Below are 15,653 nucleotides of genomic sequence, written 5' to 3' on the forward strand. Positions count from 1 at the left end.
TCCTACATTGTCAAATTTTATCATGAAGCACAACAACGCAAAAGTGCCTTGTAGATTATACAAATACTGAATGTGTGCAAAGTGTATTTACACAATGTAATAAAAAATTCTCAATCGTAAAAATGTATTTAGATAGGGAGAAATGTTTTATTCAACAGTACAATAAATGAATGCTTACAGTTTCGTATCAGACAGTCATATGGGGATGACTAAAACAAGTATTTGAAGTATTTATGATATATATACAGATGGATAGATAACTAACATATGAATCTTTTTTTAAAAACATGCAGGGTAGCTTCTTCCTCCTTATTGTGCTTACAGACTTCCACTTCGGGCTTCACTTAGGCGTGAAAATCGTACTCTGACAACAGCATCAAGTCCTTGTCCTTCATTCCAACAATTCACCTCTGCTTTGTCATTCATATCGTTTCAACAACTAGAAGCTGTCTACTAGGTTTGTATGAGGATGGTGCACGTTATGCATGATTCCTCCTTTTTTTTTTTTTTTTTTTTCTTCTTTTGGTTAGCAGTTACATATGAGTTTGCTTACATTTTAAAAATACAAAAATATATTACCTCTGTAGTTATTCAAGGAAAGCATTTGCACATGTAGTAGCAGTATCAGTATCTGTTACCTTCATTGTGACTTTGTTGTACCTCACACAAGTAACAAGGTCATTCCTATACATGAAATTCAAGTAAACAACATCAGGTCAAAACAAAAAGTAGATATTTGAGGACCTCATGCATAATGCAATGTGAGAAACAGAAAACAACCAACAAGTACAAAGGGAAAGAGCATCATTAGAGTTCTTCTGTAAAGTATATACGTATGGGGGTCTAGTTTTCTCAGTTTAAATGGGTCCGGCCCACTGCTCTGTATCCCGTACAGAAGCACATGCATCTCAGTAGGATCGGTTTCCTGAACATTTTTGAAGTCCACGTACAGAAAACACAAAAATTGGACTTTGACAGACTTGAGTGTCCAGGAAACCGCCCCTGTGTGTGTGTGTGTGTGTGTGTGTGTCTTTTGGTAAAGCTAGAACATTTACTGACCTCTTACGTATGTGTCTGTGCAGTGAGCAGACCTGCATAGACTATTCTTCCACACATAAGGGCAACAATCATAGGAAAGAGGAGGGAAGAAGACACTTGGAAGATTTCGAAAAACAAAAGAAAAACAAAAGAAAATTAAAAAAAATTCACTTCGGTTACTTTTCTTTACCTGGATGTCACAATCTGGGATCATATGGCAAATGTGAGGAGAGAGTCTGCTTTAAAATGATCTGTCATACGTGTGATTGAGAACAAGGACAGAAGCAAAACATCTTACACGATGGCTAGACTGAAGCTCCAAATAGAAACCTGGTAAGGAGAAGCAAAAGGCAGGGTTTAAAAAAAAAAAAAAAAAAAAAAAGGCGTTTCTCACAGTTCTTTTTCAGCTTGCTGGGAAGAAGTAGACGATACTGTTACAGTGCAGCATTGTGCATTTTCTTTCCTCCATGTACTGTCTGTACGAAGTTCACTGACACATTTGTCTTCTGCATGACGGGGAGATGCATTTCTCTCTCTCTCTGCCTTACTCTGACATCAACTTTTTTTTTTTTTTTATGCGGTATACAGTACATATTAAAAGATCACAACTTGCATAGTGTAACAGCACAGCACACAAAAGGAATACTGCACATCCTCCCCCCCCCCCCACCCCCTCCCCTGCGTTTCTTGCCTTTTCAAATGTAATTCAGCTGACTAACAAAGACCAATTCATAACATTTTATGCAGCTGGCCATTAGAAAGCTTCTCTCCAGTCCCATCTGCGTTCCAACTGCGCGGGGTGGATGACAGACACGTGTGCCTCAACATCTGACGCAGAATAATACTGATAGACAAAACAAAACAAATACTGCAGAGATCAGTGCTATGAGTACACATGAGACTTGGAATAGTAGCGACTATTTTCTTTCTTTTTTTTTTTTTTTTTTTTTTTTACAATAAGACTGCTGAGTAGTGGGGTTACACATCTAGTACTTTGGCTCAGTAGAAAATAGACTCAAAAAGGAATATGTGCACCGTATGCATACAAGTCTATGGATACACTGCTGTACAAAAAGTGTCAAATTCAGTTATCTGGTGTGACATGATTGCTAAACTGAGAACTCATCATATGTAGGCTACAAATAGTCATTATTTCAGTTGAAGCAAACTTTATGCTCCAAACGTATTAAATGCTAGTTAAGTGTTTTCAACAACACTTCCTCCGTCAGTCTTGTACTTAGAGTATTAATGATTATTTTTTTTATGATTGTAAGGGGTAACCATGATTTTGTGGGCACCCATCAGGCTTCAGGGTGTCCTTCTCAGCTGATAAACACCAGCGTGACTGTGTGCACCGATATCTTCCCAAGTCTTCATTAGTTCAAAAATAGGTAGTGGAAATAATGTCGTTAAACTCTTCTCAGTTCACTAGAAAAATCCAGCTGTGCTCATGGTTTACCACTTCATGATGACGTTCCTTTCTTAATGCTGATGGTTGAAGATGTACTGAAAGGAATAAAAAAATAAGAAAAAAAAAAATATGTCTATAGTTTGTTCACATGAGGAAGGCCAAATTTGTTGAGGTCCATTACACTTGTTCAGTTCCTATGAAGAAGACGGATGAAATATAACTCCATCCCGCCTTCTTAAGTTCATAATGCAGGGAGAAGCAATTCAGACACCTGTAGAAACAGGAGCTTTTAGGCATTACGTCCCTGATATAGGCTCTTCTTAGCACCGTTATTTTATGGTGCGCTGGCAGGTAATGTTTCAGAGTCACACGCTGGCAGAAATATTGACCAGGCCTTAGTGTGTATGGCAAAATACTTTGCCATTTCTCACTACTCTTTTGGTTCTTAGTGTGCAGTTGTTGCCACAGTCCGTTGCTCAACCCTCCTGGTTGCCATTTCAGTTCATGGCGTGCTGGCGGATTGTGTGGAAGATCCAGTCCATTTTGGTAGTCCAGCCGCCGTGGTGAGCGTCATTCATCTGCTTCATGAAGTAGTCCAGGGCCTCCTGCTCTGACTTGTCCAGGGCCAGGGTCTTCCGAATGTAAGCAATGTCGTCGAATGACTGCAGCTCGGGCATTCCTGAGCCCAGCATCATGGAGAAGAGGTTGATGAAGAGGTTGGCGTGCTGCCGGATTGCCAGGTATGCTTTGTAACACATCTCCTGGAACCTGAGGGGCAGAAGGAAAGAAAATTACAAGAAGGGAATAAAAGTGGGGGGAGAGAAAACAATTACAGAGAAGCTGCGACAAATGGGAGATTCTAATAATCAGCTCGATCTAATAATGGCATGAAAGTAGGTCAAATTCCAACTGTTTTGGCTCTTGTGCATTTTAAATTTTTTTAAATTTTGAGCGCTGCTGTTACCTTTCAAACTCCCTTGTTTTTGTGCACTCTTGAGTTCCTTTGCTAATGACGATCAAGAAGTCTTGTGTTAGCACAAAGGGCACACGTTCTCTCTTGTACCCAAACTTCTTCTTTTTGTGGTCGAGGAAATGGCCAAAATCTATGTGGAACAGCTGTGAAAACATTATGAAATGAAATAAATTATATAACAATTTAACAAAGAAATACTGAAACATAGAAAGGATGTCAAAATAGTCTTTACCTGTCCATCATCTTTGACCATAATGTTGCTATTGTGTCGGTCCCCTATGCCCAGGATAAATGTGGCTACACAGTAGCCTGCACATGAGCGTGTGAACAGATCAATGGCCTGGTCATACCTAAAAAAAAAAAAACAAACAAACAGAAAATACTCAAGAAAGGATTCAGTAAGTGTGTCCAATTATTCTCACAACAAAGAAAAGAAAAGTGAGGTTTTTAGACACCAAGTCTACATATTATGTATAACACCACCACTAGTCCTTACAGAGGACCAGAAAAGCCTTATAAATCACTGTTTTAACCACTCACATCTCTCCCTTGTTCTTATCCTTGAGCCACTGGTGCAGTGTGTGGCTGTTGAACTGCAGCGCCCCCTTTAGGCCTCCTTTACACTGGATCTGCATGATGGTGTGAGAGTTTCTTACCACCTCGATCAAACCCACACAGTCTCCAATTGACAGACAACCATAAGGCAGCATCCTGTGATAGAAGGACACAAAACATAAAGAAAGGCAGAAAAAAAAATGATGACACAGATAACAACAAAGATGAGAGACAACCGTGTCAACACGCATTCTAATTTAATGGATTCTCTGTGCTCGACCACAGTAGTGATGGACTTTATATTAAATGACCTGAGGTGGCTGGCAGGTGCTGCCACTTATCTGCATTCAGGCATTGAATATGAAAGGTACCCCGAGCCTGTTAATGTGTACCTGCATCCCTGCTGTCATGGTGAAGTGAGGAGCCTACCTGAGATCAAGGCCTTGGTTCTGCCAGATGTTCTCCATTATCCTAATGATCTGCAGCGTCAGCATGTCCTGCCTCAGATCTGCGGAGGCACAGGGAGACAAGGAGGTGGATGACAGTGAGGTGAATATCAGCTGCTTAGCTGCTCTTTGATCAACTACGTGATGCATTATGGAGCAGAGCTGTCAAAGTCAGTTTTGGTCACAGATGGTGCAGCAAAACGCTCAAGCAGCTGCGGCGAAGTGTGATTCAAATAACTTGACTTGTTCCTTCTGAATTCTGTGTAAAGAGCATAGATGAGATTGTGTTTGTGTACCATGATATGCCCTGCAGGCTCGGACCGACTTATGCTGCACGCTCAGCTGGAGCATTTTCAAGTCCGCGTGTGCAAGGATGGATAAAGAGAGACGGGAGCGGTAAGAGAGATACAAGGGGGAAAGAAGCTGAGACAGAACTCACCATCTCCATTTTTGAAGATGATTTCATTGTTCTGAAAAAGAAGCTCCGACATCATATCTGGGTTTTCCCAGTTAAGCCACAGAGGTCGCTTGGCTGATGACATCATCCTGCATTCCTCCAGGCTGAAACAGAGAGAGGGATATGTTAAAGAGAGGAAGAAAAATAATGGGGCTGTGCTCACAAGTCCTGACTCAAAACAATATATATCATCCCAACTTGGTTATGTGGACTGCAGTTACTGTAAAATAAGGGATGAGGAGAGCAGTAACTATATTATATCCTTATATGTACTTAATCCACTCACCAAACAGCCATTTTGTGTTACATATGATGAGAAAATATCAATATTTTATGTCCAAAAAAGGAAAAAAAGGCAAAAGCAACATCTGCAGAGGAAATGAGCAATAAATGACACAAGCTTGAGTTCAAGAGGAGCCAGAGTTCAGTAAGAAAGACTGTTGATGTACCGGAGGTTTCCCAGCTGATGTGCTGGATTGAGTGGAGAGGTGAAGCTCTGCAGTGCGTCCATGTAGTCGGGCCTTCTCATCTGCTCCACCAGAAACTTCATTTGAACCTTAAAGGAGAGAAACAAACGGATCAGTTAATAACACACAGCTGGAGGAGTCAGTCAGCGCGGTGAATATAAGTAGATTCAGCTTGCTGCTGCTTTTCCTCACGAAAATTATTAACCTTTCACAATGAGGTAATGCTGCTTCACGGGGGAGGGGTGGGGGGCTTTTGGGTGATGATAAGCACCCTCTGGTGGCTGTGCTGGACGACCACAGCTCGTGGCATTACCAACTGAGAGAAGCTGATGGGATTTTGAAAGCTATGACTGATCTAAAAAGCACATAGCAGACCTTTTTTCTGCTGTGTGGATGAGCACTGGTCATTTCATCACAAATCCAGCCAATAACTGATTTGATAATGTTGTGTTTGGATTTCATTGTGTTTGTTTGCTAATTAGCTATCAAACCAACCCATCTGCTTTGACACTCATCACCAGTATAACCAGCACAGTAGAACCTGTGGTAGCCAATAACTATACAGTACATCAAATTTAACTTTACTTACATTGCTTAACTTGTTCAGTAGCTACCTAACACGGTTTTAAAAAAAAAAGATATTTTGTTTTCAGATTACAACAAATAAGACTGTTACACATCTAAAGAATTATTTTAATACAGTGAATTCTTAAATATTGTCCAGTTTATGTTCAAGTGAAGAGCAGATCAGGCTCTCAGTATACAGATGGGCAGAAAATGAACTCAGTTTATTAAGAAGCAGCCCTTTTTTTTCTCTGATCTGCATTAATTTGCTTTTGCTGCTGTTTTCTTTTAATTCAATCTCAACACTTACTTTGACCATTTCACATTAAAGCAGCTCCAGCTGTTCAGGGGGGAATACATCTTTTCACTTCCCTAAGATGCTTTAATTATTAAACAGCCACAGAAAGCATTGAAATTCATTCATTAGCACACTACATAGTAAAATCAATAAAAAACTAACTGCACATGAGGACTATATTTCTATTAAAAGAAACTCAAGAGAAACTGATACTGATGAATGTTGTGCAAATGCAGAGATAATGTTAAAAGTATCATGTTAACTATATAATTAAGGATTCCGCAATTCATTCATAATTTCCTTGTTTTTTTCATTGGTCTTTGCTTGGGAGCAACTTTTGATTGAGAACAACTTTTATTTGAGAATTTTCCACATTTATCTTTAGCTATTACTCTATGAATCTATGCATTTTTGAGATGTCTTATCCTTGTTTGGTTGAAATATATTCAGCACTGAACAAACTGTATCACTCTACTATACAATATAATGACCTCTCTGCGGACATTTGGTCCAGATGTCAACAAGATTAACCTCAACAATTCAGCAGATCACCATTAACAGCTGCCAGCAGTCGGATTACCTTCTGTGCCTCATCTTTTTTCTCCTGTTTGAGGAGGTCAGTGAGATTGATGAGTTTCTCCATGGCCTCCACCTGTCTGCTCAGGTGCTTCAGGTACATGCCACAGGCCCGGCAGTATGACTCCAGCAGAAGGCCAAACCGCTGGCTGACTGTCTTGTTGTGCATCTCTGACCTGAACACATGTAGGAAAGAAAAAAGAAAAAAAGTGGTTGTTTATGTCCTAATGGAAAATGTGGGCAAGCCCCTACACACACACACACACACACACACACACACACACACACACACACACACACACACACACACACACACACACACACACACACACACACACACACACACACACACACACACACAGTATCCCAAAACATTGACTGACATCAGCTTTATTTTCACAGAATTTAAATTTGAGACAAGATAGTTGAGTTCAATCAGGCAACAATTTAACATTTGAAGTCACATGCTAACAGTTTAAATGAACTCACTTTAAATGCCAGAAGAAGAAATGTCCTATCCTCTGATTGGTTAATGCCTTTTTCAGCAGAAAGCGTGCAAGTGGATTATCAAGGTACTGCTCATACTTTAGAACCTGGGCACAGACACAGAAAACATACAAATATCATGAAAGCATTGTTATTTCCCAAAACATTACAGCAGCGTATGGAGTGAGACATCCACTTTCTAATCATAGTAACGTGATATAATCATTGACTGTATATAAATATAGACGAAGCGTCTCCACTTCCTGCCGCTATGCAAAAGTGAAGCCAAAATAACTCCTTTCCGGGAGCTGCCATCTTGCTTGCCCCCGTCAGCCATCCCGCCACCTGACGGAGGTTTGAGAGCGGCTGTCACAGCAGTCGATCATGATGTCACACCCCCTTTTTATATCGTCAAATAACTAGTTAAAAACAAACTTATCAGGAAAAACGAGCACTTGGACAAACATCAGCGTGATAAGAACTACCTAAAATGACAGAAACCATCTTTGGGAAAAATTTATTTGACGTGAACTTTGATTTTTTTTTAGTTTGGCTCATGTCCCATCCACAAATGGAGGGGGCGGGATTTATGACCTATACTGCAGCCAGCCACCAAAGAGCGATCAACATGTTTTGGCTTCACTTTTCGGGAGCTGTCATGACGTCCATATTTATATACAGTCAATGGTTATAATGATCAAGTGTCACGCGATTTACTTTACACATATTTACAACAACCTACCTGAACCAGTTGAATGAGGTACTGTGAGAGTTTGTCATCAGTTAGGTATTTATCAAGGCACTTTACGGCAAAGTCTCTGATCATAGGATCGGGGAAGTTGCAATCCAGCAACTCCATGGCTTGTTCTGGCTTGATAGCGGGCCAGTCCTTCAGAAGGCAATACATCTGGGTAGAAAGGAAAAAAACATTCACTGACTACAAATACATATTTCTAGCATTCTTGCTATTTTAAACAATGCATGAGACAGTGTGTTAGTGTGCGCTATCTAGGGCTGTGCGATATGACGATATATATCGTGTGACGATAGAAAAACATCTATCGTTTCAGATCAACATTTTTCATCATTTGGACAACTCTTTGTGTTCTTCAGCACAGCACGGATGCAGGCAGGAACTTTGCGTGAAGGCAACGCAAACAAACATGGAGGAGAGTGAACGTGACATAGAACGGGGTAATTCCGGGCAGGGGTAGCCCCTCTTTTAGCTCGTACCTAAAAGAGGGGCTGCTTCTGTCTACGGACGTGGTTTAGGTAATGAAAAGTCTGACAAGGACCAGAAAATGAATTTACAGAAAACGGGCTATGCTGTGATATGAATTGTTATCTAGATATGAAATTACCTATATTGGGATATGAGATTTTGGTCATATCGTACACAGCCCTAGCGCTATCCATGTAAAAATCAGCTGAGTTGCATTAGTACAACAAGTGAGCTAGGCAGAGGTATCTATTTCTCCATCTAATGTCCTTCAAAATAAAGGCGTGTCAGCAGTAGAAACCTGAGCTTACCTGTGCAACCTCATCTCTGGAGTTCCACTTCACAGCTAAGAGGATCTTGGGAAGGATCTCTGGGATGTTGACGCAGTAATGTCTACAATAGTTTGAGAAGAGAACATGTGATATTTTTTATAACATCTAGATGAGCCCGATGTGCAAAATACCTTTTAGCGTAAAATACCATGAGTGTGATGAGGAGATGGTCAAAATAGAATCATAAGGCGAAAGACCCTACACACACCCTCAAAAACCAATATAATGGTAAACCAGCGTACACACATTACCTGTGCCTCCATACAAAGTCTTTCTCCTGCTCAGTGATTTCAGAGAGTGGGTCCCTGTTACACACCTGGCGAAGCTGCTCATTGTCGGTGTCCGTGAAGGGGTTGTCCCGCGCCACTCTGTTACTCTATTACACCACAGAACACACAGTTTACTCAAATAAACTGAGCAACAATATCAGCACTACATGGGGTCTATAATAAGATGAGTAACATAACACTTGAGAGAACTTGTGAGACAACTACAATGGGGCAGCTGTTTAAAGTGATCTGCCCAGAATGAAAATCAGATCTCATGATGAATCTGATAAGTGAAACAATACACGTAATAAAAAAAGCAAATGTTATCTTACCAAACCGGTGTGGCAGTAATTAAAGCCAAGCTCTCTGGATATATTCCAGTTTGCATGGTCCTCAATGGTGGTCATATCAGGGAACTTGACTGGGCAACTGAAATGGTCAAACTCCAGCTCCAGACATGGGGTTTCCTGCATGTTTAGAGAGCGGTGGAAGGGGAAAGGTCATTCAAGGTGTAATCAAAGAAAGGCGCCTTTCCAGAGGCCCGATGTATCAATGAGTAATTAATTAATTGGGATAAGAAGCTTGGTTGCTTAAATCGAGGAGGCTTAAATCCAGCTCTGAAACTCTGCAGGTTGTCACCAGCTCCGTTAAAACTAGGTCATAAGGCTTAAAGGTCAGTAGCAGACGCAAGCATAACACATATCTGAAAAGCTTAATGGATCAAAGTTTGTGCAATGTTATTCCATCTTCTTAGTGTTTCATGATAATAGAGGCGACACAACAATGCTGATCTTGTCCGTGTAACTGAGAGCAATCTACTTTGACAGCTTGAGTATTTTAAATTCAGTTTTTTTTTGGCATGCACAGTTTTGTGGTTTGTTTGCAAAAATATATTTTCTAACAAACAAAAAACAAGAAAAGAGGAGAGCAACATCTTTTTACATTTTAAATATCTTCACTAGACCAAAATTTGCTCTGTAAAAAAAAAAAAAAAAAAAAAAAGAGACAGTGTTGGAAGCACAAATAAAGCGTCAGCATTATGTTCACAATGTTGACGTTTGCTGTTCACCTTGTTGGGGTTAGAGCCTGTGACGCCGATAGGGTTGAGCAGGTCTTCCAAGCCATGTGGGACAGGCCATAGGTTGAGAGCCATCTTCCCTGCTACTAGTGTGTGGGTGTAGTCAAACAGGTTGATGTTGCCCCAGGCTAGGGGACAATGCTCCTACAGGAAAATACCAGTAAGATGATGCATATGAAAATGATTAGAAAGGCAACAGCTCGAGGCTATGGAACAGACAGGTGCAGTGCAGATCACAGGGAAGCTGTTTAGTTCCCATGCCGACATTAACCGCCTTTATTACCCACTTTGATTCAAACAAGATTGGACTTGAAAAAGAATTATTAAAAATTTAAGTGTAACATTTACGGTTAGAATTTTTCATGAAATCAAACCTGTTTTTGTTTTTTTTTTTCCATTTTAAAAATGGTAATGTTTTTTCAGCAATAGTGCTATTCTCTCACTGGATTCGAATTACCTACCTACACAGGAAAACGATGCATGCATGTACTCCAGCCTAACCTCACTGATATCAGCCTCACTGTTTATTGTTCACTTTCCCACGGCTGTATCAGAGCTATATTAAGTTACTGTAAAATGCAAACCTCACTTTTTCTACTGCTGCTGCATCACATTAAAAGCGTTCAATAGGCAAAACACAGGGTGGCTTTTAGTTTCATTATAGCAATAGAGCAAGAAGCAGCCACAGTGAGCTGTTAGATAGAGCTGCAGGCAACCGGCCGCACACCTCCAACTCCTCAGCAGGAGGTGCCCTGCTGTTGTGTGAAAAACTACTTGCGCCATGTGCAGCATGAAGTCAGATCGTGGTTGTTCATGGCAGATGGAAAAAGGCAAACTGTTTACTGACTTCTTTATGAAAAACAACTCGAGTTTGTTTGGTTGCACTGTAAACAGATACACCGATTAGTTGCTCTTCTGTTGTATCTCTGACAGAGTAGCTGTTGCAGGAGAACTGAAGTATTAAACTGCACGTATTGCTACCACCAGTAACCAAATCAACCAGGACTCAAATCTTAGGTATTATAACTTTAATGTAGCATTTCTCCGCTAACCTCTTTAGCTCCCTTCCTCCCTTTCACAGAGCAGATGGAGAGACAGAGTCGGGCCGCACGGGGGATGTCTGGAATGTACATGTCGTAGTTCAGCCACTCGTTCCACCTGGAATACACAAAGATAAAAAACACTCGAATAATCAATCACATTAATGTTGTAAAGCTGAGTGAAATCCCAGAGCAACACCACAGTATGGGACACTATTCTTCATTGTGCGCTACCTGGGGTTCGAACAGGGCACGCGCTGGGTGTTGACATTGTCACACAGCTGCTCTCCACCGTGGTATATCCCAGTCCTGACGTAAATCTAGAGCAGCAACAAGAACAACAGATTTATAAACTACTCCATCAGGTGGGGAGCGATATATTTCACTGCTTTTCTGACCACACGAAGTGGAGTGGAGATGTGCAAGACCACTAAAAGTGACATGACAGTCAGAATTTTTTTTTGTCAGAATCTTTAAAGAAAAACAAGATGAGGTAACCACATCGATGTACTGCATTTATACCTTGTCAATGTCTCTGATGTTTACATTGACGTAAGTGGCGCACAGTATCCTGATCCTCAGCGTCCCATTGATAGTCCATAGAGGCTTGGTGGCTGTTTCCCCGTTCATGTAGGGTGTTGCTGTGGATATTCGCCTTGCATATGACGGCATGGTGAAGTTGTCTATGGGCAGCTGGGAATACAGGCTGTCTTTTGCCATTAGCATCAAGTTTGGCATCCGTCCCAGCATGATACAGCTGCGCACGTACTGTCGAGGACAGACAATGTGACATTTTGAAGTAGTAGCGATTGTGGCATTTTGAAGCTATTCATACTGTTTGACATTTTGAAGGCATTCATACCATTTCTACATTATCAACATATTGATTATTGGGTTACAAGACAGCAATAACTGGAACATTCAGCGCATTGTATTTATATACCTTGATGTTTATAGTCTAGTCTCGAATCAGCACATTTTCCAGGCAAAAGATTTTCACGTAACTCTCAATTCATGTTGTGAATGCCAAACACATTCATATGGATGATAATTTGATGTGAAGTCAATCTCTTTCCCTCTAAGTACAACAGCATCAGATGCAGCTAGCCTAAGATTAAATTAGATTACCTTGTACTGACTCAGAGGGTATTTCTCCAGTAAGTACTCGTCACAGCCGCAGACTTTGAGGATGTACTTTCCTTGATACTCCTGCACACACATCTTTAACTGCTCCTGAGAGAGCAGCATGCTACGTGTCTTCTTACGGATGGCCTCAGCGATCACCTGCTCTGGCACGTAGTCATGGTTGATCTTCAGGGTATACTTCTGTTTGTCATTGCTGGGTGACACAATAACCCATATGACCACGATTATTTGACCTGAGGGAAAGAAAATTAAATGGATCAAAAATGTGAATGTTTGCAAAATATATTTTGGATATAAAAATCTGCTGCCGAGAGTAAAACTTCTTACCTTTATCTAGCTTGTTATAGATGTGCCTGGGAAGTTCTGCTGAGGATTCTACATTGGGAGGATAGACGTACAAAGCTCTACTGTGGGGTCCGTTACTGTCTCTGAGGTCCACAGCTTCTTTGCAAACGTTCAAAATGTTCCTTCTGAAGTCCTGTACTTCTGGGTCTTTCACCAAATCAAACTCACATATAGGCATCCCAATAGCAAAACCTACAAGGAAAGACAAGTGCTTAATTCAAATGACCTCAAAATGTTTTTAGACATATAAAAAGACATAAACAGTTGGCATATGCCTCATCATAATACAGCGCAACACATAACACAATACTAGTTAATCCCCCTTACTGTGAGTAATGACATTCCCAAGGCCAATGGATGTCACAGTACCATTACTTAAAGGACCAGTGTGTAGAATTTAGTGGCATCTAGCGGTGAGTTTGCAGATTGAAAACAACTGAATACGACTCCCCTCTCAAGTGTGAAGGAGAACCAACGGTGGCCACGAAACTAGCGAAAAATGCAAGTGCAGTGTTTGGTTTGTCTGCTCTGGGCTACTGTAGAAACATGGCGGTGCAACATGGTGGGCTCCGTGGAAGAGGACCTGCTCCCTATGTAGATATAAAGGGCTCATTCTAAGGTAACAAAAATGCAAAAATTCTTATTGTCAAGTGATTATAAACTAATTAAAACATACTTATGAATATTATATTCCATTTCTGCCAAGTCCGTTCTGCTAGATGCCACTAAATTCTACACACTGCACCTTTAATAGTGCAGTGGGTTGTTTTGTAACTGCATTATGAGTCAAAGACCATACCTATCTCCCTATTGAGAATTTTCTCTTCTCTGTTGCCTACTGGCTCAATGACTTTGAGGAAGGCCTGGAAGAGCCTAAGATCACACAACCTCCTGGTCTCATCGTAAAACTCCTCCCGCTCTGCCTCCTGGGTGACACTGACAAAGATGTAAGAGCTCTCCTCCTGCAGCAGATGGTGAAGAGGGTACTTCCTGGCCTCTTTGAAAAGCTCATGCTTGACTGTGATCAGTGTAGCCTCCCGGAGGCACTCCAACGTGAGAATCATGCCATTTGGCAGAAGGCAGTCCACAAGGATGCTAGGGGGCATCAAGTGCATCCCCCATAGTTCTCCTGAGGACGGCCTGGGAGGCATGGTTGTGCCAGCAAATCCGCTCTTTTCAGAGCCTGGTAATTATGGGATGAGTGATGTCAAGCAACTGAGAGAAAGAAGGAAACAGAGGATTATATAAGAATCACTGACCTGTGTACAATCATGCAAAACGCTTGTGGTAAATATTTGACTTCAGCGATGACGGAGTTGCATAGGAACAGCATATAAAGATGCTTAACACATACTTCATATTCCACTTTAACACTGGATGCAAAACATTCGATAAACAGTCTGTAGTCAGAGGAAAACCTATAAATAAATAATTGCTGCTCCCTTGTGTTTAGGCTCACCATATAGCTATTAGCTAAAGTGAAAGTGATGGCAACACATTAATAACAACAAAGATATCTAATGTTAACTATGTAGCTTGCAATAACTGAAGACGTTACTGCGTTTTCTTCTCACCATTGTGACAACTAACCTGACATTGACATCATTTGGATGTCAACACATCAGTGATGGATAATGTGTTTTTTAAAAACCTTCGCTTTAGCAAGTTAGGAATAAAATAACTCACATTCACTCAAAAAGAGAAGCAATGAACTGATAAATGTCCAGTGATGTCGAATGAAATTACTTGAGCGATAATGTATAAACAAACTTGTTAGTAAACAAGGTATACTCCCACACATTACTTAGCGTTAGGTGCGGCTAACGCTGCTAGGATTGAGCTTGTAGCCCAGGCTTGACAGTCAGCTCGACTAGTTTGTGTTTGCTGCTACTCGGTGAGTTAACGTTAGCTGTTAGGTGTTGTTTCTTAGCTGGCTAGCAGGCTAATCGTGCTAGCCAAGTTCACTAAGCAGATCAATGTCATTTGTCATCAAGTACGTCTACAGCAATAAAATGGGTGCAACACGGCCGTTTTGTCGTGTGAATGACTGCGTAGTTGTTTTGGTTAACAGCAACAGTTAACACTAAAAACATGAGAAAAAAACAAATATGAAGCTACCTGTGTCAGAGCTAACGCCGACCGGTTAGCCGCGGAGCTAGTCAGCCAGCACAATCATTAGCAGCGGCTAGCTGAGTAAATCCCATTCGTGAAGTCTCAACCAGCGGTGCTAGCTCTAACGTTAGTCCATCCAAACAGTGATCGTGAGGGGTAGGGACAGTCCAGCTTCTGTGGAAAGACGCCCCTAATTCCCGGTGTTGTTGTCAATATGTTGTGGTGGAATAAGTCTGTAATACTTCATGATGTTCTTCATCGTGCTCTCCCGAAAATGAACCGCACAGTTTTGGTAGCACGCTAGCTCCGCTGAGCTAGCCTTGCCGAGTGCTGGTGCTAAAGCGGCTCATCGTAATGGACCGCCCTCCCACACACAAATACACACGCGCGCGCGCGCGCGGGCACACACGCACGCACGCACACACACACACACACACACACACACACACACACACACACACACACACACACACACACGCAGAATTTAGTTACACGGTGGAGCAAGCGGTTTGTCATGAGATGAGTCTGTGGGAAACCGCTTGTTCACTGTTCTCTGCGATGGGAAATGAAATGCCTCTTTAGAGATGCCACATGAGGGGAAAAAAGTGCCAAAGTTGTTGTTGTTGTTGTTATTGTGTTGCTACGGACAGTCATATGCAGATCCCAAAACAAAACAAAGTTTTCCAGCATGTGCGTAAATAGAGGCCCTGGGGGACTTATGATTTTTTTTTTAAAAAAACGTATTTAGAGTTATGATTCATGTATTTCATTTCATTCTGTGTTTTATTGCCCTATAACCCTCATCTCTGACAATATATTTTAAATGCTTGTTATAAAACAT

General features: G+C 41.2%; 1 protein-coding gene across 1 annotated transcript; it reads right to left on the minus strand.

Annotated features, from left to right (window-relative positions):
- Positions 1-123: 123 nt before the first annotated feature.
- Positions 124-15,191, minus strand: LOC121908978 (phosphatidylinositol 4,5-bisphosphate 3-kinase catalytic subunit alpha isoform). Its single transcript, XM_042429316.1, has 21 exons — positions 14,819-15,191; positions 13,500-13,915; positions 12,683-12,892; positions 12,338-12,588; positions 11,732-11,977; positions 11,444-11,529; positions 11,222-11,327; positions 10,161-10,313; positions 9,424-9,558; positions 9,074-9,198; positions 8,802-8,883; positions 8,014-8,178; positions 7,275-7,378; positions 6,790-6,961; positions 5,330-5,436; positions 4,863-4,984; positions 4,407-4,485; positions 3,963-4,133; positions 3,655-3,772; positions 3,414-3,565; positions 124-3,217 (listed from the first exon to the last, which is right to left on the minus strand). The coding sequence occupies exons 2-21, from the start codon at positions 13,849-13,851 to the stop codon at positions 2,947-2,949; spliced, it is 3,207 nt and encodes a 1,068-aa protein (XP_042285250.1). The 5' UTR covers positions 13,852-13,915; positions 14,819-15,191; the 3' UTR covers positions 124-2,946.
- Between the last annotated feature and the right edge of the window lie 462 nt (positions 15,192-15,653).

Source organism: Thunnus maccoyii, chromosome 12, assembly GCF_910596095.1.
Source record: "Thunnus maccoyii chromosome 12, fThuMac1.1, whole genome shotgun sequence".
Classification (NCBI taxonomy): domain Eukaryota; kingdom Metazoa; phylum Chordata; class Actinopteri; order Scombriformes; family Scombridae; genus Thunnus; species Thunnus maccoyii.